Below are 26,798 nucleotides of genomic sequence, written 5' to 3' on the forward strand. Positions count from 1 at the left end.
TTAAAATGGTATAGATCAGGTGATTGATTTCCTTAGAGGCATTTGACAGAGAATCCACAATGACAAAGCTGAAACAAAAATTTCAATTTATTTTTAAACAGTGAACAATGTTACACACAGTTCAGTTTATGCAGCATATCTATATCTACTAAGGCAATACATAAATCCAAAGCACAAGTTACAAATCATTCTGCATAACCCATGATTACATTGAAAAGCTTAAAAAATATATATATATAGAACAGAACAGAAAAATTGCTGACACTGGCAACACAAATACAATTAGAAAATGTTAAATATATGTTAAAAATGTTGACGTTCTCTCGCTCTTGTCCCCTCAATGGCTTGGCATCAGAAGCTCATTTAATGTATTGATAGCAGATTCGTAGATTACCCTGGAGAAAAGAGAATTTTTTTTTTTTAATGTCATTTTTAGGTTGCTATTTTGCCATTAAAATGTAAGTTGCACTCTCAAAATTCCCAGTTTACGAGCAGTACATACAGAGAGACCTATGACATCATAGCATGGCAGCAGCACAAAACATTATTGGGCAGATCCCTATGGGCCCTTGTCAAAAGTAGTGAACAACAGGGTGCTCTTTGGGACGCAACCATTGCGACGTCCGTTAGTCTAATCACCTCTGGATGTGTCCTTCGTTCTCAGCCGTGACGGCGCAATGTTTCTGAAGCTGCCTCTGGATGGACACGGCTGTACGCTTCAGATCTGCCTTAAACTTCCCGGCTGGAAGAAAAACGGGCACAATCATTACAGGGCAGCCACACAGGACACGCAACTTCTTCCATTTGATTCGTTTAAATGAAACCTGGGCATAAAGAACCGTCTCGGGCCTGAGAACAGTCGATGGACTGGAACGCGTTCTGCTCACGCCGGGCAAAAGTTAGCAGCTAAAAAAAACCTGTAGCTCCTCTGTCAGAAACAAATCATAAATGTGAAAACAAAACATTGTTTAGGACCTAGATAAAAGGATGTCTTTATTTGCAACAGTTTTACTCACTCTGTCTGACAACTGCCAGAATGTGAAGGACTGCAGCCAATCCGGTCAGACCGTCAATGACCTCGGAGTCAACAGTTGAGTTGATCTCTGCCAGGAAGGCCCTGAAAGAGAGAAGAGACCTTGGTTCAGAAACTACGAAAGAAAAAGTACATTATTCCATTCTCTTTCTTTTCTTGTGTTTGATTTAACACGGTCTTTATATGACATTGTGTGGTGTTGACCGTGTTTGTTTTGTCTGTTCTGTTTCTTATTACTCCTTATATGTGAAAAATCTATAAAAAAAACAACAAAAAAAGCCAGCGCAGTCAGAAAGCAGCAACTCTTGGGGAGAAGTTACCTGGTGACAGGGGGCGATTTGAGGAGAACGTCCAACAAGATGCATGAGAGAGGAGGCAAATCCTGGACTGTCTCTGGTATTTTGACCTCTTGGGGATGTGTAATCTAAGACAGAAACGTTTTAAGATCAGCGCAAACAAAATATGGTACGTGTTCTTAATACGCAACCTATAAACATTGTGAATCATATTTTCTATGTAGGAAAATAGTGTTTGTAGTGAATCAGCCATCTTAGTTTGCTCTTACCCTTTGAAGGGAGTGTTGGCTTGCCGCCAGGGTTGCAGCACAGATGGTTGAAAACACCCCGTTTAGGGGGTTGGAGTCGAAGCCCGACCAAGCCTGAACGACCTGGAGGAAGTTTCCTAGAGCGGGAACAGCCGAGTGCCACAGCTACAATAGCCAGGGGAGAGAGAGAGAGAAACAACCTTAAAATCATCTATTCACATTTGCGAGCTGAACAGTGGCCATAATGTATCATGTGTCTAAGAGTAGGAGTGCAGCTCAGTCATTTAGATCACAATGAATACGATCACATGGATAGGGGGGAGCTAATCCTCAACCCTACTCTGAGAAGCTTGATACATATGACTCCAGTACTGCTTCTGTTGTTCGGCCAAATAGGTATTATTTATAGACACAGCCATTAACAATCTGATTGAAGAGACGACCTCTAATGACCTAAGGGTGTGTTTTTGATTGACACTCAAATCAGCACACACCAAACCAAACTGTCAATAAAAAGCCCTTTGTTGATACGACGACTGATGACTTCAGATGCATCCAAAATGGAACCCTATTCCCTATAAATAGTGAAGGGTGCCATTTGCGAAGCAGCCATCCTCCACACCTCTTGGCCCTCCTCAGGGTCCTTCCTCAGGCGGCGAGCCATGACCTCCAGGATCTTCTGGAAGATGTTGGTAACCACGTTGAGGATGATGGAGGACTGGTCGTCCTGGGCCTGGTTCTCGGGGACGTAGTTCTCCGCCACCTCCGTCAGCACAGAGAGCAGCAGTGGAACACACAGGTAGCCCTTCTCTGAGAACACAACACACACACACACACACAGTGAAATTAGACTAGGTGCACAAGCGACAATCTACGTTTCCAAATGTGCCTTATGGCAAAGTTGATTTACAGATCCAAAATGGCTCTAAAGTGGCCTACTCCTTCATATTGACTCTGCATGTCTCTGAAATTGTATCTGTGTAGTGTAGATAGCTATACTCACCAGAGAGGAGCACGACGGAGCACAGGTGAAGGACCTGCCCTTTGAACTCCTCGTCCCCAAGGCCCACCCGGATCACATCGCTGCACACTGTGAGGAAATTCTGCCAAACATCACAATAACGTTAGAGTAAAGAGGGACAGAAAACATTAACATCTTGCATTAACATCTTGCATTAATGTGTGTTTTTTTAATAGTAAATCAGAGTTTGTATTGGCAACTGTTTAAGAACCTGTAATCATGCTGAAAGACCAAACAACTAAACTACAATACCAGTCAAAAGTTTGGACACTTACTCATGAAACGGTTTTTCTTTATTTTTACTATTTTCTACATTGTAAAATAATAGTGAAGACATCAAAACTATGAAATAACACAAATGGAATCATGTCGTAACGCACTTTTTTTTATTATTATTTTTTTTTTACAAAATCTAAATATATTTGATATGAGATTCTTCAAAGTAGCCACCCTTTACCTTGATGACAGTTTTGCACACTCTTGGCATTCTCTCAACCAGCTTCACCTTGAATGCTTTTCCAACAGTCTTGAAGGAGTTCCCACATATGCTGAGCACTTGTTGGCTGCTTTTCCTTCACTCTGCGGTCCAACTTATTCCAAACCATCTCAATTGGGTTGAGGTTGGGTGATTGTGGAGGCCAGGTCATCTGATGCAGCACTCCATCACTCTCTTTCTTGGTCAAATAGCCCTTACACAGCCTGGAGGTGTGTTGGGTCATTGTCCTGTTGAAAGACGAATGATAGTCCCACTAAGGGCAAACCATGCTGGTTAAGTGTGCCTTGAATTCTAAAATAAATCACAGACAGTGTCACCAGCAAAGCACCTCCACACCTCCTCCTCCATGCTTCACGGTGGGAAGCACATATGCGGAGATCATCTGTTCACCTACATGGCGGTTGGAACTAAAAATCTCATATTTGGACTCATCAGACCAAAGGACAAATTTCCACAGGGTCTAATGTCCATTGCTCGTGTTTCTCGGCACAAGCAAGTCTTTTCTTCTTATTGGTGTCCTTTAGTAGTGGTTTCTTTGCACCAATTTGAACATGAAGGCCTGATTCACACAGTCTCCTCTGAACAGTTGATTTTGAGATGAGTCTGTTACTTGAACTCTGTGTAGCATTTAATTGGGCAGCAATTTCTGAGGCTGGTAATTAATGAACTTATCCTCTGCAGCAGAGGTAACTCTGGGTCTTCCTTTCCTGTGGTGGTCCTCATGCGAGCCAGTTTCATCATAGCGCTTAATGGTTTTTGCGACTGCACTTTCAAAGTTATTGAAATTTTCCAGATTGACTTACCTTCATGTCTTAAAGTAATGATGGACTGTCGTTTCTCTTTTCTTATTTGAGCCGTTCTTGCCATAATATGGACTTGGTCTTTTACCAAATGGGGTATACAGAAGATTGCCCTCCCTTCCTTGTAACAACACAACTGATTGGCTAAAACGCACAAAGAAGGAAAGAAATTCCACAAATTAACAAGGCACACCTGTTAATTGAAATGCACCCCAGGTGACTACCTAATGAAGCTGGTTGTGCAAAGCAAAGCAAAGGGTGGCTACTATGAAGAATCTCAAATATATTTTGATTTGTTTAACACTTTTCGGGTTACTTCATAGTTTTGATGCCTTCACTATTGTCCTACAATGTATAAAATGGTACAAATAAATTAAAAACCCTGGAATGAGTAGGTGTGTCTAAACTCGACTGGTACTGTATATCGCAGGACAATAATAACGTTCAATCACTAAACATTTCATTTTTGTGCACATTTTTCCTGAAGAACAATGCATTGCATAAGCCACCATACTATCTCAAGTGTTGGTGCTGGAGCCCTAGAGTTGGTGGAAGCAGCAGAAGTGAGTACCGAGATAAATAGGAGGGTTTATTTTCAATATCCGCTCACAGCAGCAGCCTTTGGGCGACAGACTCGAGAGAGTAATGGCAGAAATAACTAGAGAAGCCCATTTCAAAAGAACAAATGAGTCCATCTAGCTCTCTGGGAGTGGGCGGCATACAGCAGAGAGCTGATAGGCGAGAGTGTGGAATAACAACCTATAACCAACTAAGGCTTGTGCCCCAAATGGAACCCTATTCCCTAAAAGTGCACTACTTTTGACCAAAAGTAATGCACTACATAGGGATTAGTGTGCCATTTGGAGCGCAGGCTTAGCTAGAACTGAAAACCTAAGAAAAGGAGAAGAATTGATCTGCTGACCATAAAACTATAAAGATCCTCATACATTACCATGACTTAATTCAAACTATTTACCACAGCGGTTCTTTTATGTCTGAAAGGTTTTCAGAATAACACTGACAACTGCTGATGTAAAAAAGGCGTTGTGAAATACATTTGATTGACTCTCAATTGAGGTCATTGATTAGCTAGGAATTCCCCTCACCTGGTTTCTCTTGGACTTAGTTGGACACAAATGGAAAATAAATAACACAGCCAGCAGACCCACAGCCCTCCAGGAATCGGGTTTGACACCCCTGAGCTACCTCAGAATACTGAACACAGAAATAACACATAGGTGTACTGTACATAAACGCAGCGTAAACCCCCTCCCGTGGTTGATACCTGGCTCCCTATCCAGCAGGTTGTGCTTACCTCTACCACCTGCCTGGCGAGGCCCTGCTGCTGCTCAGTGACCCCTCCCTCACTGGGACTGACCAGGAAGGGCAGCGCCCTCTCTGCCACCCATGCTGCGGTGTTCTCCACAGAAACCAGGAAATCCCTGCACTCAGAGAACTGAGAAAGAAAAGACGTGGTTATAGAACAGAAAGCCCTGGGTGGTTATAACAGGTGGTAAAAGGTGGTTATAGCCCAAACACGGCACAGACCAGAAATTAATATAATAAATAATATATGCCGTTTAGCAGACACTTTTATTCAAAGTCTACTTAGTTATGCGTGCATCATTTATTATTATTTAAACGTATGGGTGGTTCCAGGAATTGAACACGCTACCCTGGCGTCGCAATTGCCATGCTCGACCAACTGAGCTACAGAATACCAGTTATATGCCAAATACTGTTCATTAGACCTGGGACGATAAACCAAATTACAGACACCGACAAAAGCCAACACTTCCGAGGACATTTTGCTGATCGTTAATTATGATAAAGTGGCTGATACTAGACTGGAGATACGTGACGTTTGAAATGTGGATGATTGCTAAATGGGACAACCCGTAACCGCTGAACTCTGAAAACGTTCAGGAATTTGGGGAATTGGCTTAACTTGTAAAATATATAAAACACCGTAAGATACTTTCCAAATTAAAACATATGTCAAAGATGTAAAACATCCAATTAGATAGAAATAGAACCCATCCAATTAATTAAAGCTATTTAATATGAGCATGAAATAATGCAAAAAAAAAAATATGCAAAAATATCCCATTCCACTCAGTAGTGCCTACTGTATTATTCATTATTACTTTATACAGTTTTCAGCCAAATTGGTTTAGCACATTCTAAGGAACAAACCTACATGCTCTCGAAAAACAAAAATCGGCAAAAAAAAAAACAACAAAAATATACATTTTCTACACATTAATATTCAAACAAAACCCACTATGTAACATTTACAATTGCAAACTGTAGTCCGAAACAAGATTAATGATAGAAACGAGAGGATACTCCAGAGCCATGGTCCTGTGGGCAACACTCCCCGCAACAAGCAAACATGTGCTTTCCGGCTGGAGACCAGGGTTCAATTGCCGTCTCCACCTGTCATGCTATGCATCTGACTAATAAAGGAAAAACACTATTAATAAAAAAGGTAGTGAGAGGTTTATTCATTCAGGAGTTAAATTAAACACTCAGTGTTGTAAAATAACCCATTGATGTTAATAACCAGAGTGTGATTGTGTCCTTTTTCTCTGGTGTAAAACAGACACTCAAATCCACACCCATCACTATCATATTTACAGAGAATGCTTTATTGCAAGTTATTTTTTTTTAGAATTGTGTTTAAATATCTGTTTTTGTACGCACATTGATTGATTGATCTCATGTTACATCCTGTGTTAAGGTAAAACTAATCTGTTGCGGTATAGCCTTATGATATGTAATGTGATGTCATAAAGGGTTACATTTGAAGGAAAATATATTCACTTACACACTCACTTGAAGTCTACAGTTTTGATAAGAATTGAATGTAACAACCATGTCTCTGTCACGAGCAAACACAGTCATGTGTGGTAATTCCAAAGTTCACGAACAGGCACTTTGGGATATAAGGCAATATTTTCTTACAGTGCATTCGGAAAGTATTCAGACCCCTTGACTTTTTCCACATTTTGTTACATTACAGCCTTATTGTAAAAAGGATTAAATTAATTGTTTACCTTAATCTACACACAATACCCATAATAACAAAGTTAACTTTTTAGAAAAGTGTTTTGTTTGCTTTTTAAACAAACACCCGATTTACTTAAGTATTCAGACCATTTGCTATGAGGCTCGAAATTGAGCTCAGACGCATCCTGTTTCCGTTGATCATCCTCAAGATGTTTCTACCATTTTTTTGGAGTCCACCTGTGGTACATTCAACTTGTTGTGACATGATTTGGAAAGGCATACACCTGTCTATATGAGGTCCCACAGTTGACAGTGCATGTCAGAGCAAAAACCAAGCCATGAGGTCGAAGGAATTGTGCAGAGTTCAGAGACAGGATTGTGTCGAGGCACAGATCTGGAGAAGGGTACCAAAAATGTCTGCAACATTGTAGGTCCCAAAGAACACAATGGCCTCCATCATTCTTAAATGGAAGAAGTTTGGAACCACCAAGAATCTTCCTAGAGCTGGCTGCCCGGCCAAACTGAGCAATCGGGGGAGAAGGGCCTTGGTCAGGGAGGTGACCAATAACCCGATGGTCGCTCTGACAGAGCTCCATAGTTCCTCTGTGGAGATGGGAAAACTTTTCAGAAGGACAACCATCTCTGTAGCACTCCACTAAATCAGGCCTTTATGGTAGACAGAAACCACTCCTTAGTAAAAGGCACATGACAGCCTGCTTGGAGTTTGCAAAAAGGCACATAAAGACTGTCAGACCACGAGAAACAAAATTCTCTGGTCTGATGAAACCAAAATTGAACTCTTTGGCCTGAATGCCAAGCGTCATGTCTGGAGGAACCCTGGCAACCTCCCTACGGTGAAGCATGGTGGTGGCAGCGTCATGCTGTGGGGATGTTTTTCAGCGGCAAGGTCTGGGAGACTAGTCAGGATCTAGGGAAAGATGAACAGAGCAATGTACAGAGAGATCCTTGATGAAAACCTACTTCTGAGCCCTCAGGACCTCAGACTGGGGCGAAGGTTCACCTTCCAATGGGACAACGACCCGAAGCACACAGCCAAGACAACGCAGGAGGGGCTTCGGCACAAGTCTCTGAATGTCCTTGAGTGGCCCAGCCAGAGCCCGGACTTGAACATCTCTGGAGAGACCTGAAAATAACTGTGCAGTGACGCTCCACATCCAACCTGACAGAGCTTGAGAAGATCTACAGAGAAGAATGGGAGAAACTTCTCAAATACAGGTGTGCCAAGCTTGTAGCGTCATACCCAAGAAAACACGAGGCTGTAATCGCTGCCAAAGGTGATTCCACAAAGTACTGAGTAAAGGGTCTGAATACTTATGTAAAATGTGATATCAGTTTAATACATTTGCAAAAATCTACAATCCTGTTTTTGCTTTGTCATTATGGGGTATTGTGTGTAGATCGATAAGAAAAATATACTTGTAATCCATTTTAGAATGAGGTTTTAACGTAACAAAATGTGGAAAAAGTCAAAGGGCCTAAAGACTTTCCGAATGCACTGTATATCCTAGTGTGCCTTTAGAGTGAACGTTGGAAATCCCGCCCCCCCCCCCCCATGACTGTTTTTTATTAACTTAATAAATGCATTTGCATGTCCAGCCTCTATCAAAGGCTACATAACATATGCAAATCTAAGTGTGCTCAAATACCAGAAGCTACATATTTGATTGCCTGTTTACTTCCTAGCCCCACAAAATTATATATTTGACTTGCACAGGCCATTTGACCAAATTACGATAACCTTCAGGGTGGTGTTTATTTCCCGTTGAAATCCAGCCAAAATGGTGGATTTGCAACATTTAGAATAGTTCATCAGGCACATTTTGCATTCAGACTGATTGTAAGGTAGAGAGAGACAAGACAACATAAACCATATTTAGTAGCTCCACAGTCTCAATAACGGATGCAATAAATCCAACCACTAACAGATTAGAGTATATAATAAATAAAAACAATGATTTATCTTTGTGCTGCATAATATAAATAACAATCAACGTACAAACAAAGACAAACAAATAATTTGAAAAAAATGGACCAGCAAAACTGCTTGCTGGGAAATATGTTAAATCAGCCCCTGACACCATTTAAAATGTATCTTTCCAACATTTTGTAGTCCTCTGTAGGTCAGTTGGTGGAGCATGGTTTTTGCAACGACAGGATAGTAGTGGGTTAGATTCCCCGGACCAACCTTCCGTAAAAAATGTATGCATGAATGACTAAGTTGCTTTGGATAAAAGTGACTGCTTAATGGCATACGTTGTAGAATTATGAAGCAATACATAATAATTGCGTAAACAATACTTAGTATAAAAGGCATCCTTAAGGGATAGTTCACCCAAATTATAAAAGTTACATAGTTCATTGACTGCTTAAGGGCTAGAAAACCAATGTCATTTTGGTGAACTATGGCTTTAATTGGACCAAAATAACCGAACAGGAAATATATTGCACATCAACTCCTCATTAGAAAACATGTATATAATTATTTGATTTAAAATAAAGTTTGCAATCAATTTCAATGCATTAACTCCCGCACACAATTTGAATACAATTCAAGTTTCATAATTCAAAGTTCCATTCCACAGGATGTTTTTATTTTCCAATTTAAATTCAATTACAATTCTATTCCAAGGATGGTTCATGTTCAGTTCCAATTAAATTCAGACAGTCTAAATTATAATTAAATTCCAATTAAAATGTTTTGAAGACTGCTGCAATTCCGAGTAAATTCTCCACATCCTGCTTGAATTGTATTTGGAATTTGAAATGAAATTGGAATTGACCAACCCTGATGATAATTCTGTCAATTTATCGTGTCCAAAGCACTACCGTACACAGATTTGAGGAGTCTGAATCGGTCTGTTTTGCAGCAGAGGTAGAAGTATGTAGGCGATAGAACTCACTTTGTGGTGTAGATGGGCACTGAGACGTGCGTGAAGGGCAAACGCCCTCAGTGCTGTTTCTGCACTGGGAACATCGGCCTGGGCCTCAGAAGAGCTCAGATGGGAGTACAGCACCAACTGTGGAGGCAAACAGGACACAGGATCACACCTATGCCTATCACAGCACATATAAGCAACATAAAACAAAATATATCTACTGTACCTTCCAGGCCCCGAGGGCTTTGTGCAGCTGTTTGAGCTGGCCATGCCTGAAGGGCAGTATGCAGTCCCGCGTGGAGGTGCGGCTGACCAGGTACTCCAGGTAATCTAACCCCAGGTCTGGCTTGGCCTCCACTGTCTCCTGGATGCGCACTTTCCGACTGGTGTTCCCGTTGCCCTGTGAAGGACAAGTGGGAGCAGGAAGGGGGGGTTATGGCCATCCAATTTCCTGCAATTCTACACATTTCTCCATGGAGCTGAGAGAAAATATGGCCGTTTTAAAGCTAATTTCCTGCAATTCTTTGCCTTTGCCATGGCTAATGCAGTGTTCTTTCACTCAAACATAAAATCAACACTTCACTGTTTTTGGAATTTTCATTTCTCCCTGTCTAGCTTTTATTTGGGTGATTATTAGTTCCAAAACACTATATTATTAAAAAAATATAGGTCCATTATCTTTTCTAAATACTTTATATTTGGTTTTAGTCATTTAAAAAGGCCCTGAACTGTACGTTCTCTCTCATGGCTAACTATCAGGAATTTTGAAAAGAGAGGCTGAGTCAGTGGGGAGCTTATATTCATGAGCTCGCCTTGACTGACAGAACTTTGAAACGCCTATGTCAAGCAATTTGGATGCAGTAAAAATCATCAAGAAAATTTGTTGATATTCAAAAGCAACTCGAACATTGAAATTGCATCAATTATATATACACATCTTTTAAACATGTGGCAAGTCTTGTGATGCGGTTCACAGCAGCACTGACGGATGTGTTGACTTGACAACTGCAGCAGATTTTTTGAATGAGCCTTCCCCCCTTTTGTTCCATGCTGGCTGAAGAACAAGCCAGTAACTAGCTAACATCAGACACAGCTGAAAGGGGAAACATGAATCTTGGCCATAAATGAATAGGGTAAACTTTCAATTACATATGCTGACAGTCCACAGTAAAATTACTGGGGGACCAGTAACTTTATCAATAAAAAGCAAGTCATTTTTCATACTTTGGTCATCATACTTTGATCTGGTTTCTTTCAAATATCATAAAATGTAATGAAAAATAGGATTTTAACTGTTCATGACCCTTAAGTTTACACTGAGTGTTTTTCCATCCCAATTTTTACTCATGTAATTTAAAAAAAATCAGTAGTGAGGATTTCTCCTTTGACAAGATAATCCATCTACCTGACAGGTGTGCCATATCAAGAATCTGATTAAGCAGCATGATCATTACACAGGTGCACATTGTGCTGGGGACAATAAAAGGCCACTCTAAAATGTGCAGTTTTGTCACAATGCCACATGCTGACTGCAGGAATGTCCACCAGAGTTGTTGCCAGATAATTGAATGTTCTTTTCTCTACTATGATCTGCCTCCAACACCGTTTTAGAGAATTTGGCAGTACGCCCAGGAACTCCACATCCGGCTTCTTCACCTGCGGGATCGTCTGAGACCAGCCATCCAGACAGCTGATGAAACTGTGGGTTTGCACAACCAAAGAATTGATGCATAAACGGAAACGTCTCAGGGAGCTCATCTACGTGCACGTCATCCTCACCAGGGTCTAGACCTGACTGCAGTTCGCCGTCATAACCGAATTCAGTGGGCAATATGTCTCACCTTCAATGGCGACTGTCACGCTGGAGAAGTGTGCTCTTCACAGATGTATTCCAGTTTCAACTGTAGCGGGCAGATGGTGTTGTGTGGGTGAGCAGTTTGCTGATGTCAACATTGTGAACAGAGGGCCCCATGGTGGCGGTGGGGTTATGGTATGGGCGGGCATAAGCTACGGACAAACAAAAATCGCATTTTATCGAAGGTAATTTGAATGCACAAAGATACCGTGACGAGATCCTGAGGCCCATTGTCACGCATTTCATCTGCTGCAATCACCTCATGTTTAAGCATGATAATGCACGGCCCCATGTAGCAAGGATCTGTTGACAGTTCCTGGAAGCTGAAAATGTCCCAGTTCTTCCACGGCCTGCATACTCACCAGACGTCACCCATTGGGTATGTTTGGGATGCTCTGGATTGACGTGTACGACAGCGTGTGCCAGCTTCTGACAATATCCAATAGGGATGCACCAATTTTACATTTTTGGATGATACCGATATCTTTCAAAACAACACGGTAAAAAAAACATTAGCAGCATTTTAGTACCATTAAAGTTAAAACACACAAACACGAACGCAGTGGTCTAAGGCACTGCATCTCAGTGCAAAAGGTGTCACTACAGTCCTGGGTTCGAATCCAGGCTGTATCACATCCGGCCGTAATTGAGAGCCCCATTGGGCGGCGCACAATTGGCCCAGCGTCGTCGAAGTTTGGCCGGGGTAGGCAGTCATTGTAAATAAGAATTTGTTCTTAACTGACTTGCCTAGTTAAATAAAAAGGTTACACACACCAAAAAGTTATTTTGTTAGCATTTACGTAGGTTTTACTGGTCATGGGGACAATCAAAACCTATTTCTTTCATTTACTTGCTGTGCTGTTTCGTTATTAATTTGTTCAGTCGTTTCATCATACATGTCAAGCAGTGAAGTTTCAGCTCTGTCTGTGGCCTCTCTTCCTCGGTGCGCAGTGTCACTGTGTCCGTTTCCATCCTGTCCAGCTGTGTATGTAACATTTCACGTAAACCTTGTTTCTTGTCGGCATCGAAGTAGCGGCCCTTGTTACCTAGCATCGAGCATGGTGGCGACACCGTAAAGAGGCTCAGAGAAAACACCACCCAATTGCTTATTCACAGCCTCTAGTAGTGTACTTTGTAAGTTAACAAAACTGCTGACAGACCGTGGGGTTGAGCAAGCGTTTTAATGCCATGACAGAGGGCATCACGTCTGCTGCAGACGCAGTTGATTTGCTTATTTCTCAGTTTCTCAGTCAGTTGTTCGAATGGCGCTAGGAGTGTGTTCATGTTTCGCAGCAGAAGTATGAGAACCAGCACATTCTTGAGCATGCAATAACGGCTTTCCTCAGTACGAAATCCTCGTCGACCCACCGTGCTGTCAGACCCAGCATGCTCACAGGGCTGACATCGCCGGTCCAGATGTCAGTCGTGACGCCCATAGCAAGTAGCATAATGAATCCCATTCTCTCGGCGTTAATGTATTTCGCCTGTTGAGTGGTCTCGCTGAAATGTTCCTACTCTTTCAAATGACTGCTCGACTTGAACTTGTTTAGCTGCTGGAAGTGGCCGCTTAGTATTTTTCTGCTTTTGTTCAGTGTAGCGCTGCGTTTTCCGTGGTGTCATTACGTCATCTACTCTCGTTATATACGTATGCATGTCAGCTTTGACATCGGTTTTGCACATCGGCGTTAGACTCGACATCGGGCGATACCCGATGTTGGCATTTTTAGCTAATATCGGCCGATTCCGATATATCGGTGAGCATATCATGCATCTCTAACATACAACAACTTCGCACAGCCATCGAGGAGTGGGACAACATTCCACATGCCACAATAAACAGCTTGATCAACTCTATGCGAAGGAGGCAAATATCTGTGACCAACAGATGCATATCTGTATTCCCAGTAATGTAAAAGCCATAGATTAGGGCCCAATTCATTTAAATTGACTGATTTCCTTATATGAACTGTAAAATCTAAAAAAATGTTGCATGTTGTGTTAGGTTTTGTTCAGTGTAAGAAACAAAAAGAAAATTGTCCAACCCATTAGGTATCTCACTGCACCCTCATGGTCTTGAAATATGCAGCTAGACAGATTAAAAAAGTTAACTTACATTATAAAACTTCTGACAGCCAGCTTTCTAACTCTGCCCATAACTTCTGGGCTTTACAGCACTCCCAGAACGCATGAATTATTGAGTTATTGTTTAGTTTCACACGTAAAATATGACTGCAGTTGTGTGGTAGAATCAGAATTTTGTATCTCTTGTATAATAAGGATTTCAAATGGCAGAATCCCTAGACAACATCTCAGTAGTTAATTTGGATATTTATATTTTAGGCCTAAAATATAAATATCCAAGAAGCCACTGAGGGTCCACTGAGGCATAACAATGTATCTGTGTCTGTGTCCTAAATAGCACCCAATTCCCTATGTAGCGCACAACTTTTGACCAGAGAACATATGGGCCTTGATCAAAAATTTGTGCAATATATAGAGAATTGGATGCCATTTGGGACGCAACCTCGGTGTGTTTACTTACCGTGGCGGTGGGTAAGGCCTCAGTGAGCCAATCGGTGATAAGCTCCAGGACGTGTGCGGCCTGGCCCCAGCTACACAGGCATTCGATGATCTGACTGTACTGGGACACCTTGGCCCCCGCCTCTAGCCTCTTCAGCCTGGACAGCACCCCACAGCTGGAACACAGGGACCAGGAGGGGACAGTGTTAACGCGTGAGTAAGTGATTGAGTGAGAGACAAGAGTCTGAAGTGGAGACAAAAACAAAACAAACACAAAAAGACAAGTTAGCAGGACCCCCACTGACCTGAAAGTGGGGACTGAAGCTGGGGGCAGTAGGGAGGCCAGTTGGATGAGGGGAACTGTGCAACGCTCCTCCTGAAAGAGATAAAAGTGAGGACACCTTAAAAGATGTGGAGGATATCTAGGGTGCATCTAGCTTCTTCCTGAAGTGTGCACTCTCACTACTCCCCACACATTTAAAAACATTGGATTGGTGTAGGCATGGGCTAGAGGGAGTTTCAATATACCAGTCATTTCCTTTCAGTCCGCGCAGTTTGGGAGAAAGGAGAGACTATTGGGACGCGACCTCCAATCCACCTCATACCTGGAAGACGTTGAAATATTTGGGCACGACGGAGCCAAACTTGACAGTGGTGTACTGGAGGGCGTCCTTGTTGAGCCCCAGGGCTTTCCGGATGCTTCTCCACAGGATCACCACCACCTCCAGCAGACTGGCCATGGACGCCGTGTCCTTGACCGAAAGGACATCCTCAAGAACCTGAGATTTGAAAATCAACTAAAAACTGTCACTCGGCAACTTGTGGTGGTGAACAGCTGAGTGGTGGGGCTGGAGGCATGTAGAGTTCAGTAGGTACCCGCACTCAAACCATAAAAAGCCTTAGCCTTAGCGCACTCTCATACTGGCTTTCTGCACTAGAGTCATGTAAGCACTCTTAAATTCAAAAGACTGACCCTCCATAAGATCAAAAGGATCGTTTTAACCATGGTTTGAAGCTAGACAGTGCTTACAATGGAGTAAAACAAGACTGTATTTGGGGTTTTGATGGGGTACGACAGTTTAACTCATGAGGCTTCTAGAAGTTAATTTATTGTCTTCAAGAAGGGGTGGGAGGTACAATTCCCAGACGGCAATTTGAATGATAAACATGTATCATTATAGTACATGAATTCCACTGACAAACAAGAATCTCCTTGGCCTTGTAAGTGATCCAAAAATCAGTCTTACACTAGCGTTCTCCTTGTTGGTCGGGTTGGTCTTGTTCGGGTCTTCAGTCTGGATGCAGGCATTCAAACACCGGCGGATTGTCAGCATCAGCTTGACTGGGACACAAGAGGTACAGTAAACAGTCTGGGGGTTTTTTAACAACTTCAAATGACTCACAACAGCTACGAGCTAGATATGTATTTATTTTAAAAATTATTATCTACAGGGGAATAAAGACCTATGACTTCAACAAAAGTAAACTTCCAAGGATCAATGAAGGCTTTAAATCCCACATATGCCGACAGACGCTACTTAGCTGCAGGCCAAACTCACCTACTGTATGTTGGTGGGGGACGTGTATACGTGGGACAAACTCACCTATGTTAGTGGGGGCAGTGTAGATGTGCGAGTACTGGTAGAACTTTCTGGCTGCCTTGGGGTTCATCTGAATCAGAGTGACACAGCGCTCACACCACACCTCCTCTGATTGGTTGACGGGGAAGAAGGAATTGAAGAGGAGGTTGACGATGCGCTTGGAGACGGGCTGCGAGTCGACAGCCAGACGGGCTAGCAGGTGTTCCATGGAGGACACTTTCCAGAACTGGCCAGGTGAAAGAGGGGGTGTACATCAGGGTGAGCACCACAAGTAAAAAAGGTTTATGGCCTTCACATACAAAATGACAACGGAGATATCAACGGCCATCAAAATTGTTAAAAGGCTTCAAACAAGTCTAATAAATGCGAAAGTTGGACATGAAACAGTTTACAGGCACAGACAAATAATGAATGGCATTGGAGGAATTTATCGTGGCAATTCAGGTATTCAACTTATTGTCAAATGTCACCTTTTGTTTTCTTTAGAATACAGTGCCTTGCGAAAGTATTCGGCCCCCTTGAACTTTGCGACCTTTTGCCACATTTCAGGCTTCAAACATAAAGATATAAAACTGTATTTTTTTGTGAAGAATCAACAACAAGTGGGACACAATCATGAAGTGGAACAACATTTATTGGATATTTCAAACTTTTTTAACAAATCAAAAACTGAAAAATTGGGCGTGCAAAATTATTCAGCCCCCTTAAGTTAATACTTTGTAGCGCCACCTTTTGCTGCGATTACAGCTGTAAGTCGCTTGGGGTATGTCTCTATCAGTTTTGCACATCGAGAGACTGACATTTTTTCCCATTCCTCCTTGCAAAACAGCTCAAGCTCAGTGAGGTTGGATGGAGAGCATTTGTGAACAGCAGTTTTCAGTTCTTTCCACAGATTCTCGATTGGATTCAGGTCTGGACTTTGACTTGGCCATTCTAACACCTGGATATGTTTATTTTTGAACCATTCCATTGTAGATTTTGCTTTATGTTTTGTTGGAAGACAAATCTCCGTCCCAGTCTCAGGTCTTTTGCAGACTCCATCAGGTTTTCTTCCAGAATGGTCCTGTATTTGGCTCCATCCATCTTCCCATCAATTTTAACCATCTTCCCTGTCCCTGCTGAAGAAAAGCAGGCCCAAACCATGATGCTGCCACCACCATGTTTGACAGTGGGGATGGTGTGTTCAGCTGTGTTGCTTTTACGCCAAACATAACGTTTTGCATTGTTGCCAAAAAGTTCAATTTTGGTTTCATCTGACCAGAGCACCTTCTTCCATATGTTTGGTGTGTCTCCCAGGTGGCTTGTGGCAAACTTTAAACGACACTTTTTATGGATATCTTTAAGAAATGGCTTTATTCTTGCCACTCTTCCATAAAGGCCAGATTTGTGCAATATACGACTGATTGTTGTCCTATGGACAGAGTCTCCCACCTCAGCTGTAGATCTCTGCAGTTCATCCAGAGTGATCATGTGCCTCTTGGCTGCATCTCTGATCAGTTTTCTCCTTGTATGAGCTGAAAGTTTAGAGGGACGGCCAGGTCTTGGTAGATTTGCAGTGGTCTGATACTCCTTCCATTTCAATATTATCGCTTGCACAGTGCTCCTTGGGATGTTTAAAGCTTGGGAAATCTTTTTGTATCCAAATCCGGCTTTAAACTTCTTCACAACAGTAGGTCAAGTTAGGTCAACATTGGATCATTCAGAGATCCTCACTGAACTTCTGAACTTCTGGAGAGAGTTTGCTGCACTGAAAGTAAAGGGGCTGAATAATTTTGCACGCCCAATTTTTCAGTTTTTGATTTGTTAAAAAAGTTTGAAATATCCAATAAATGTCCTTCCATTTCATGATTGTGTCCCACTTGTTGTTGATTCTTCACAAAAAAATACAGTTTTATATCTTTATGTTTGAAGCCTGAAATGTGGCAAAAGGTCGCAAAGTTCAAGGGGGCCGAATAATTTCGCAAGGCACTGTACACTCATATAGTACACTGAGTGTAGAAAACATTAGGAACACCTGCTCTTTACATGACAGGTGAAAGCTATTATCCCTGATTGATGTCAATTCAATCAGTGTAGATGAAGGGGAGGTTAAATAATGATTGTTAAGCCTTGAGACAACTGAGATATGGACTGTGTATGTGTGCCATTGGAGGTTAAACAGGCAAGAGAAAATATGCCTTTTAACAGGGTGCCAGGCGACACAAACCGGTGCAAGAACTGCAACGCTGCTGGGTTTTTCCACTCTGAACAGTTTCCCATGTGTTTTAAGAATGGTCCACCACCCAAAGAACATCCAGCCAAGTTGACACAACTGTGGGAAGCATTGGAGTCAAACATGGGCCAGCATCCCTGTGGAACGCTTTCAACCCCTTGTAGAACTAATGCCCCAACGAATTGAATCTGTTCTCAGGGCAAAAGGGGGCACAAGTCAATATTAGGAAGGTGTTCCTAATGTTTTATACATTCAGTGTACATTCTTATTGTAGCAGGTATTTTTTAAATATTTAGTTTTAAAATAAAATATGTTGTGCATTTGCATAAACACACCGTGTATATTTGCCGACATGAAACAATTAACATAAAAAGGGGAGGAACAGGGCGTTACAACCAACAAAACATTGTCTATCCTACCTGCACTCATCTGCGTGGTCTGTGCCTCATTAATTACTGTTCTCACGTTTTCTTGCATAATTCAACAAGTGTGTCAATTGCAGGATACGCTCAGGATACAGATCAACACACTTGGTTCTAGATTACACCTAGCACACTTTACACCGTTTGCAAGATCAGACAACATCCCCATCATCTAGGTGGCTCATTTTGGTGAGTTTCTTTCATTTCAACGCATCTAAATTGGTAAACATTTCAACTGTATTAAAATGACTTTCTTTCAGTTCCACAAAACATGCACACCCATCATAAAAAGAAAGAAAGAAGTGATCTTCCTCCTCTTTCTTGTGACGCAAGTGTCAGGACAGTGCGTTAAATCCCAGATTAAGCTTCAGCATTCTTATAGATTCAATTGAAAGACATTGTGCCCATTTCAGACATTTACCGGGGTGTGTTTGACAGGTCATTACGAACATTTACGCGGTCATAACATTTAATGGGGAGAAGAAGAAAAAAAGACACACGATACAGAGTCTCAGAAGTCAAATGAAAGCAATCCACCCAGAAAGAGTGGATTCTGCACCCCTCAAACACAGGAAAAAGATGTCTGAAAAAGACAGATCCTCAGATGGGCGAGGCATGTGCGTTGCTAAAGACGTTCATACGGAATATGTACCTATGCACGCCTGTACAATGCGAACAAACACAAGCTGTGTCTTACCTTGGCGGCCCGCACCGCTTTAATCTTTAGCAGCATGTCGAGGAAGGCCACGCGTACTTTCTCCGAGGTGTCATGGAGGCTGTTCTTCAGAGCTGGCAGAATCTGCTCAAGCAATGGGTGGCTGGAGCCATTGTCCAGTACGATGGCCAAACACTGGAGAGAAGATTTAACAATGACTGGTGGCGATCTAGTGGGGGGGGGGGGTCAGAGTTCACCGTTGCACAGTGCATTCAGACCCCTTCACTTTTTCCACTTTGTTACGTCACAGCCTTATTCTAAAATAGATACAATTGTTTTTCTCCCCTCAATATACACACATTCCCCATAATGACAAATCAACAACTGGTTTAGACATTTTTGCAAATGTTTTACAAATAAAAACTGAAATATCACATTTACATAAGTATTCAGACCCTACACTCAGTACTTTGTTGGTAGAGTTTACAGTCTCAAGTCTTCTTGGGTATGACACCACAAGCTTGGCACACCTGTATTTGGAGAGTTTATCCCATTCTTGCGTTGCTGCACAGCTATTTTCCGGTCTCTCCAGAGATGTTTGGGTTCAAGTCCGGGCTCTGGCTGGGCCCGGACTTCAGAGACATTCAGAGACTTGTCTCGAAGACACTCTGCGTTGTCTTGGCTGTGTGCTTAGGATCGTTGTCCTGTTGGAAGGTGAACCTTAGCCCCAGTCTGAGGTCCTGAGCAGGTTTTCATCAAGGATCTCTGTACTTTGCGCCGTTCAGCCTTCCCTCGATTCTGACTAGGCTCCCAGTCCCTGCCGCTGAAAAACATCCTCACAGCATGATGCTGCCACCACCATGCTTCACCGTAGGGATGGTATCGGCTAGGTGATGAGCAGTGCCTGGTTTCCTCCAGACATGACGCTTGGCATTCAGGCCAAAGAGTTCAATCTTGATTTCATCAGACCAGAGAATCTTGTTGGTCTGAGAGTCCTTTAGGTGCTTTTTGGCAAATTCCATGTGGGATGTCATGTGCCTTATTTTTTATTTAATCCATTTTAGAATAAGGCTCCAACGTATCAAAATGTGGAAAAGTGAAGGGGTCGGAATACTCTTCCCGTATGCACTGTAGGGGCCTGCATCCCAAATGGCACCCTATTCCCTATATAGTGCACTGCTTTTGACTAGAGCCTTATGGGCCAGTCATGTTCTACTATATAGTGTTCTATAGTATTCAATACTGGGGTCACCCACCTTGAAGACAGAGCAGCGGACATCAGGGGAGCTGGTATCATTGGCCAGCTCTACCACCAGCTTCTTGATTAAGTCGGTGATGACGGTGGGGGGGATGACCTCCCAGCACTTGGCCAGGATCTTACAGACCCCCAGGGTGGCTGTGGAGCGCACCAGGGGCTGAGGGTCCTCCAGCAGGCTCTGACATATTACAAACAGACACACAGGAATAGACAGGAGAGAGCTTCAGAAGATTGATGAATAAACAGGAATACACTGTACACAATTCTGATAAAAAAGGCTCACTACACTTGAACTATTTGACCCTTTAATCTACACATGGAAACATTCTATGCTGATTTGGGAATGTTTTGTAATACCAAACTGTCGTACTCACTCAACTTGTGGCATTTTTGTTTTTGGAGTTTCAAATACATTAAAACGACCACTTGGAAATTCAATGTCATAATACATTGACTTACGACCAGCGTGTCCAGTTGTTTCTGAATGGTCTCGTCCATCTTCTCACTGCTCTGGCTGGGGTCGTGGATAGGGAAGGCCTCTGTGAATAGCAGAGTGGCATTGGCCCGGACCTCAGAGTTGGCAGCCTACAATGATAGCAAGACGATTTCTTCATTAGTTCAACTAGGGGGGGGGCACTATCCAGAAATAAAGAGAGTGTGTGTTAAGGGGACTTTTGACAGTACACTTAGCGCTCTCCAGAGAATGGGCTTGTAGAGTCTGTAGAGCATCTCATCCAACCCGTGGCGGCCCTTCAGTTTGTGAAAGTAGCTCAGTATCTAGAGAGAAGGGAGAGTTCAGTCAGTCACACACATAAAACACAAGTCAACAATTGCAAAGAATATGTCAACTTTGTGGCAAAGTAAGCCAGCCAGAGGTTTGCTGATATGATCTGGTCCTTTGTAGCTCAGTTGGTAGAGCATTGGTATTGCGACACCAGGATAGTGTGTTCAATTCCCCAGACCTCCCATTCGTCAAAAAAAAAAATCTTTAAAAAAAAATGTGTATGCACGCGTGACTAAGTTGCTTTGGATAAAAGCGTCTGCTAAATGGCATATATTATTATATTATGCTGAAGTCTTAGCAGTCTTGATATGAAAGAAGAGAATATATATATATACACATCTTTTTTTTACAAGTAATGTGTGCAGTTGAAGAATTACTCTGTCCACGTCCCAAGTGGCACTCTATTCCCTATATGGTGCACTAGTATGGGCCCTGGTCAAAAGTAGTGCCCTATAGAGGGAATAGGGTGCCATTTGGGACGCGGACCGAGTCAAACGTGCACGCCCACCTGTCTGACTTTGGCATGGACGGGTGAAGACCTGTGCAGGAGCACAGCGTGCTGCATGAAGTCCTGGATGCAGGTGCTCTCTATCTGCTCCAAACAGAACCCAGAGGCCTTCTTCCAGGCCCGGTAGTAGATCTCAGCTATGTGGTCAGTGAGGGAACTGGGAAAAGAGTTCAACCAAGGAGTAAAAAAACAACAACTGGTATATCATCATGAATTGAATAGTAGAAAACCACTGCCTCCTGACAGCCACCGTAGAATAAGAAAGCCTTGACCGAGCCACAACGGACCATGTCCCGTTTCCGCAGCGGGAGGTACAACTACACCCCCTGGACAGGACGCTAGCATGTGACAGGGCCCCACTCCAAATCAGGGGTCCCCAATTACATTCAGCCGGCGGGCCGAACAAAGCTATATATTATTTGTACTCTGTAAAGTGACCGTGAGAAAAACAAAAACAGAATCATTTCAAACCTTGATTGCGTTGGGATACATTCATATATGCCTCTATATTTGTGTGTGGGAATACTTGGGAACAGATTTCCTCAATTTAAATCACTTTTAGCTGATATCCTGGTAATTTTACAGTCCTTAATGTCCAACTCAAAAAATAATTATAATGTTTTTGCTCTGAAAGCTTGGAAGGCCAAATAAAATCACTTGCAGGCCACCTTTTGGGGGAACCCTGCATGCGGAGTGCCAAGCAGAAGCATCGGGTCCCATTTTGTAAGTCTTTGGTATGACTCGACCGGGGATGGAACCGTCTCCCAATCTGGCAGACATTCTAACAAGGCCAAACTAGAAACGCAAACACTTACTTTGCAAAGTAGGGCAGCTGGTTTTTGATGGTTCCATGGATCATCCGGATGAAGTTGACATTCCAGCTAAAGAGGAACACCATCAGACGCTTTCCCTGCCCAAGAAAGTCATGTTGTCAGAACAACAATGTGAGCATGATACTGTAGGACACACACACACACACAAATACTTCAAAAATCGATTGAAAAACAGAGCGTTTGCTTGAGCCTGTCTGGAATACCAGATGTGCAGGGGTTGTTATATTAAGCCAGGCAAGCTCAAACAGGCACAGATAAAGTATTGAATACATTTGTTTATACATGTGAAACCCCGTTCTGACACACAAACTTACATCTTCGTTTCTGATGTGATTGACACTGAGGAAGCACTGCAGCAGCAGATCGATCAGCTCCTTGTTGACCTCCGATTGAAAATCCACAGTCAGCAGCACCTCATGGAAGCACCACAGCCTTCGGATCTCAGTCACCTGAGAACACGCGGACAACGCAGCGGCAACATTCAGCAACCCCAAATACAAAACTGGTCGACGCCACACAAGACAAAATGTGACAAGATTCGACCAACGGTTAATACAGAGAGAATTATTTCCCCCAGATACTCAGAGAGACACACTTCGGAGAACTGCCCAAAATGCGGATGGTTCGTTCCACCAATTCGGTGCCTTTTTGAGAAGTGGCAATTAAATGCTTCACAACAAAGTTAAGTTGTTCAAACATTTCTAGCCTGTCTATCTATTTATGGGTAACAGGGTTGACGTGTTATGCTCGACCAATTCAGTTATCACAAAACAGACAAAAAGATTAGAACCAGCTCACCTTTTTTTACACTATGATTTGACTATTAGATGCTCGATGTTTCTTTAGATTTTTTTTTTTTAGGAATAGTTTTACCATATTAAAATGAGAGTTCAGTTCACATAACAGGGTTGACCTGGGAAATGAAGGACAGACGTAAAATGAATCCCTAATCACATGAAATAAATAATCATCTCCAGAAATGACTTGTCAAAGCAACAAACAATGGTGAGATGTTGGGGTTGAGAGTTAAACTTCCTAGAAATGTAGACAAAATATCAAATGGGGCACAAAATTCACTATTTTCGTGAACCCCCCCCCCCCCCCCTCACACAGACCATCATCGTATATCACTCCACTGAAAATATCCACCTCTCTCAGATACACTAGAGTTGAAGACTTCAGTTCTGAGATTGTACTTTATCTGATTTCTTACTCTCAAATCAAATTCTTCAGATGAGCACTGAATGAGAGTGCCAGATGATTAGTGCCAGGTGATTAGAAAGCGCTCGTCTGTTGTCGAGACCACGGAGTGGACATAAAACAGAATTAATGAGACCAGTCATTCACTTTTTGACTCCTGATGAAGATGATTAGGGATTTATGGGGCTTGACAAAAACACAGAGGAGGAAAGACAATCAGATATGGGGGTGAACAAAAGCCCCCCAAAAATGAAGGAAACATGAAACATGTAGCCTATCATTCTGTATTTTCCACCAAAATAACCGTGATATATATTTTTAAGCAATCCTACGAAGCCTGCTAGAGAGAAAGCAAGACCGACAGAGAGAAAAATAGAAAAGCAACGACAGGCTATGTTGGTGCTAAAGGGCACGTACTGGTTTCTTCAGTATGAGAGTCTTCTCCAGGCATACGAGGAAGGCTGTGCGGCCCAGCTCTTCTTTCCCCAGGAGGCCTTTCTTCCACCAGGCCTCACACAGACCGTGGACAGCCTGCCGCAGAGGCATCTCAGAGGCAGGAAGGTAGGGCAAGACACCTGGAGTTGTTCGACAGAGAGACAGGAGAGTCGAGTTTTTATTTTATTTTAACTGGCTATGAAAAGCACTTACAGAAGTTAAATAAAAATCAAGGATACAGGGTTAATATTCAATAAAACTAAGGCACTCACCATTTAATATGTTGGCGCACTCTAAGAGAGAGTTGTAAGTGTCACCATCCTCAATGACTTCAACCGAAGCCGTGACCACGAGAGTCACTCCCTCAAGAACAGATATGGTGTGCGTCTGAACAAGAACGGTAAAGATGAACACCTCTCAATCAAGGAATAGTACACAACACTTACATTAGATGTAGGAGACGAAGTCAAAGCAAAAATAAAACCATCTCTCTGGTCATGTCCAGTTAGGAACAATATAGAAGAGGATGGCCAGGATGAAGAGTTGTCACTATACCAGTATCACAATACTATGATACCCAATTATCCATGGCAAAAAAAAGAAACCTCAGAGGCAGACTAAGCTCTTTGGTTGAACCTGCTTTAAGTAAAATATTGTGTGATATAGCATGTAAAATAAACAAATGTTACTCTGAGTGACAACATAATGTGGTTCGTTTCCAACAATTAGGACTGTAATCACTCAAATGAAACACGCTTCATGCTTTGTTTCCTTGCCACGATACTAGTATTGTAATACACTTTAAGTGACATAACTAACAAGTACTCACCAGGTCTGGGGACACCTCCATCTCCATGTCATTGTCCTCCTCTATGCCAGCATCCCATTGCGCTGGTGGAAAGGCCACCAGTTGGTCACAAAGCAGCGTGACTAGTCTGGCCCACAGTGCCTCTCTCTGGACCTTTGGCAACTCCTGCAGGACCTCTTCCAAGTCAAAGGGCTCAGTCGTGTCCTTCTGCGGTAACATTTCAAGCAACAATATGGGGTCAGAGGCAAGGCTCTCAGATATATACACAAACAACAAATCAGTGTTGTAGAAAATACTCATTTTAAGATTCATGATATTGGTCCTATAAGATGTATTTTTGAAGGGTGACAAAAATGACATTGGTTTTAGCTATACCATCTAAATGTAGATATATAGCTAGCTCATGTCACTCATCAGAAATGTAAGTAAACAGTTAGCTCACTTGTTGGAGCATAATTTACTTGCTAAAAGCTAACAATGTGTGTATTCATTAAATCTTTAAAGGAATCAGTTTACAATTTCAGAACCAAAGAGAAGCAAACCGTGCAAATGGAACGAAAGGGACCTAACTGAATTTGTCCAAAAGAAACTCTCATTTAATGAATACACCCCAGCAATACAAACTGACAGAACAAACTAGCTAACGTTAGCGAAGTGTAAAGTTACTTACATGGAGTTTAGTGAAATTCAGAAATTTCCCCACATTGTCTTTGCAGACCGAGTTTAAAAATGCCTCTCGCTTAGACATTTCGTTTAGCCAGTGCCGTGAAACAGACAGTCAAATCTCTGAAGGATTGGGATAAAAGCAACAATAACATAGCCAAGTTAGCTAGCTAGCTAGATTCGTGTTTACGATTTATAGACTGAAATATGACATAAAGTTCATCAGACCATTATATACCACTAAGCGAATTTAATGTTAAATACATATCATGTTTTGTCGTTTTTCTTATAAATCATAAACGATTACTTATTATGATTTAGCTAGCCACACACTCACCCAACTGCTTCCCCGCGCAAATTTAGATTTAAGATCCAGAGCCACGTCTGTACAACGTCATTACGTTAATTCTTGCACGCAATCTACTGTAATTTGTTTTTGCAGCATTTTGTAGAGCAAGCCACTTATTGTATTTGCAGTAAATTGTAAATACATGTTTTCCCTTCACATGTTGGCTATTAATTGTAGTTTCTTAAAAATGTGGTTTTAACTTAAAGTCATATGTAAACACACACAGCGTGTGGTGTCTCTCAAATTTGTATCAGTTCATTTTAAACGCTATTAATGTAAAGTAACTGGAAAGTAAATAATCCTGAATTAAAATATCAACTAAAGTTGTGCCTGAACCACTAGATGGCTCTTACGTACATCAAAACAAGGACTAGCAGCTACAGTGCACCCAGGAAAGTATTCAGACCCCTTCACTTTTTCCACATTTTGTTACATTACAGCCTTGTTATAAAATGTATTAAATAGTTTTTTTCCCCTCACCAATCTACACCCAATACCCCATAATGTTTGTACATTTATAAACATAAAAACATGTAAATATCACATTTACATAAGCATTCAGACCCTTTAAGTACTTTGTTGAAGCACCTTTGGCAGCGATTACGGCATGAAGTCAAATCAAATTGTATTTGTCACATACACCGAATACAACAGCTGTAGACCTTACAGTGAAATGCTTACTTACAAGCCCTTAACCACCAAGCCAAGCCCTTAACCAAGCCCTTAACCCCAAAAAAGAAATAAATAAAAGTAAAAAATAATTAAAAAGCAGCAGTAAAATAACAATAGTGAGGCAATTAACAGTGGGTACGAGTACAGAGTCAATGTGTGGGGACACCGGTTGGGTATGACGCTACAAGCTTGGCACGCCTGTATTTGGGGAGTTTCTCTC

At 42.1% G+C, this 26,798-nt stretch overlaps 1 protein-coding gene across 2 annotated transcripts; it reads right to left on the minus strand.

The window, feature by feature from the left end:
• Positions 1-69: 69 nt before the first annotated feature.
• Positions 70-25,979, minus strand: ncapg2 (non-SMC condensin II complex, subunit G2). Of its 2 annotated transcripts, none has more exons than XM_021563055.3 (27): positions 25,895-25,979; positions 25,565-25,680; positions 24,916-25,101; positions 24,359-24,473; positions 24,069-24,226; positions 22,766-22,900; positions 22,434-22,528; positions 21,619-21,775; positions 21,011-21,103; positions 20,786-20,911; positions 20,325-20,504; positions 19,111-19,263; positions 15,783-16,005; positions 15,426-15,520; positions 14,784-14,957; positions 14,484-14,554; positions 14,201-14,354; positions 10,030-10,203; positions 9,828-9,944; positions 5,210-5,350; positions 2,581-2,680; positions 2,200-2,387; positions 1,599-1,742; positions 1,354-1,457; positions 1,017-1,117; positions 640-742; positions 70-395 (listed from the first exon to the last, which is right to left on the minus strand). In XM_021563055.3, the coding sequence occupies exons 2-27, from the start codon at positions 25,640-25,642 to the stop codon at positions 338-340; spliced, it is 3,423 nt and encodes a 1,140-aa protein (XP_021418730.3). In that variant the 5' UTR covers positions 25,643-25,680; positions 25,895-25,979; the 3' UTR covers positions 70-337. The 2 variants fall into 2 exon arrangements, with proteins under 2 accessions (XP_021418730.3, XP_090056046.1); XM_090199920.1 differs by having other exon boundaries at positions 25,796-25,900.
• Between the last annotated feature and the right edge of the window lie 819 nt (positions 25,980-26,798).

The sequence above is a fragment of the Oncorhynchus mykiss genome, chromosome 15 (genome assembly GCF_057628025.1).
Source record: "Oncorhynchus mykiss isolate SJ-2025 chromosome 15, ASM5762802v1, whole genome shotgun sequence".
Classification (NCBI taxonomy): Eukaryota; Metazoa; Chordata; class Actinopteri; order Salmoniformes; family Salmonidae; genus Oncorhynchus; species Oncorhynchus mykiss.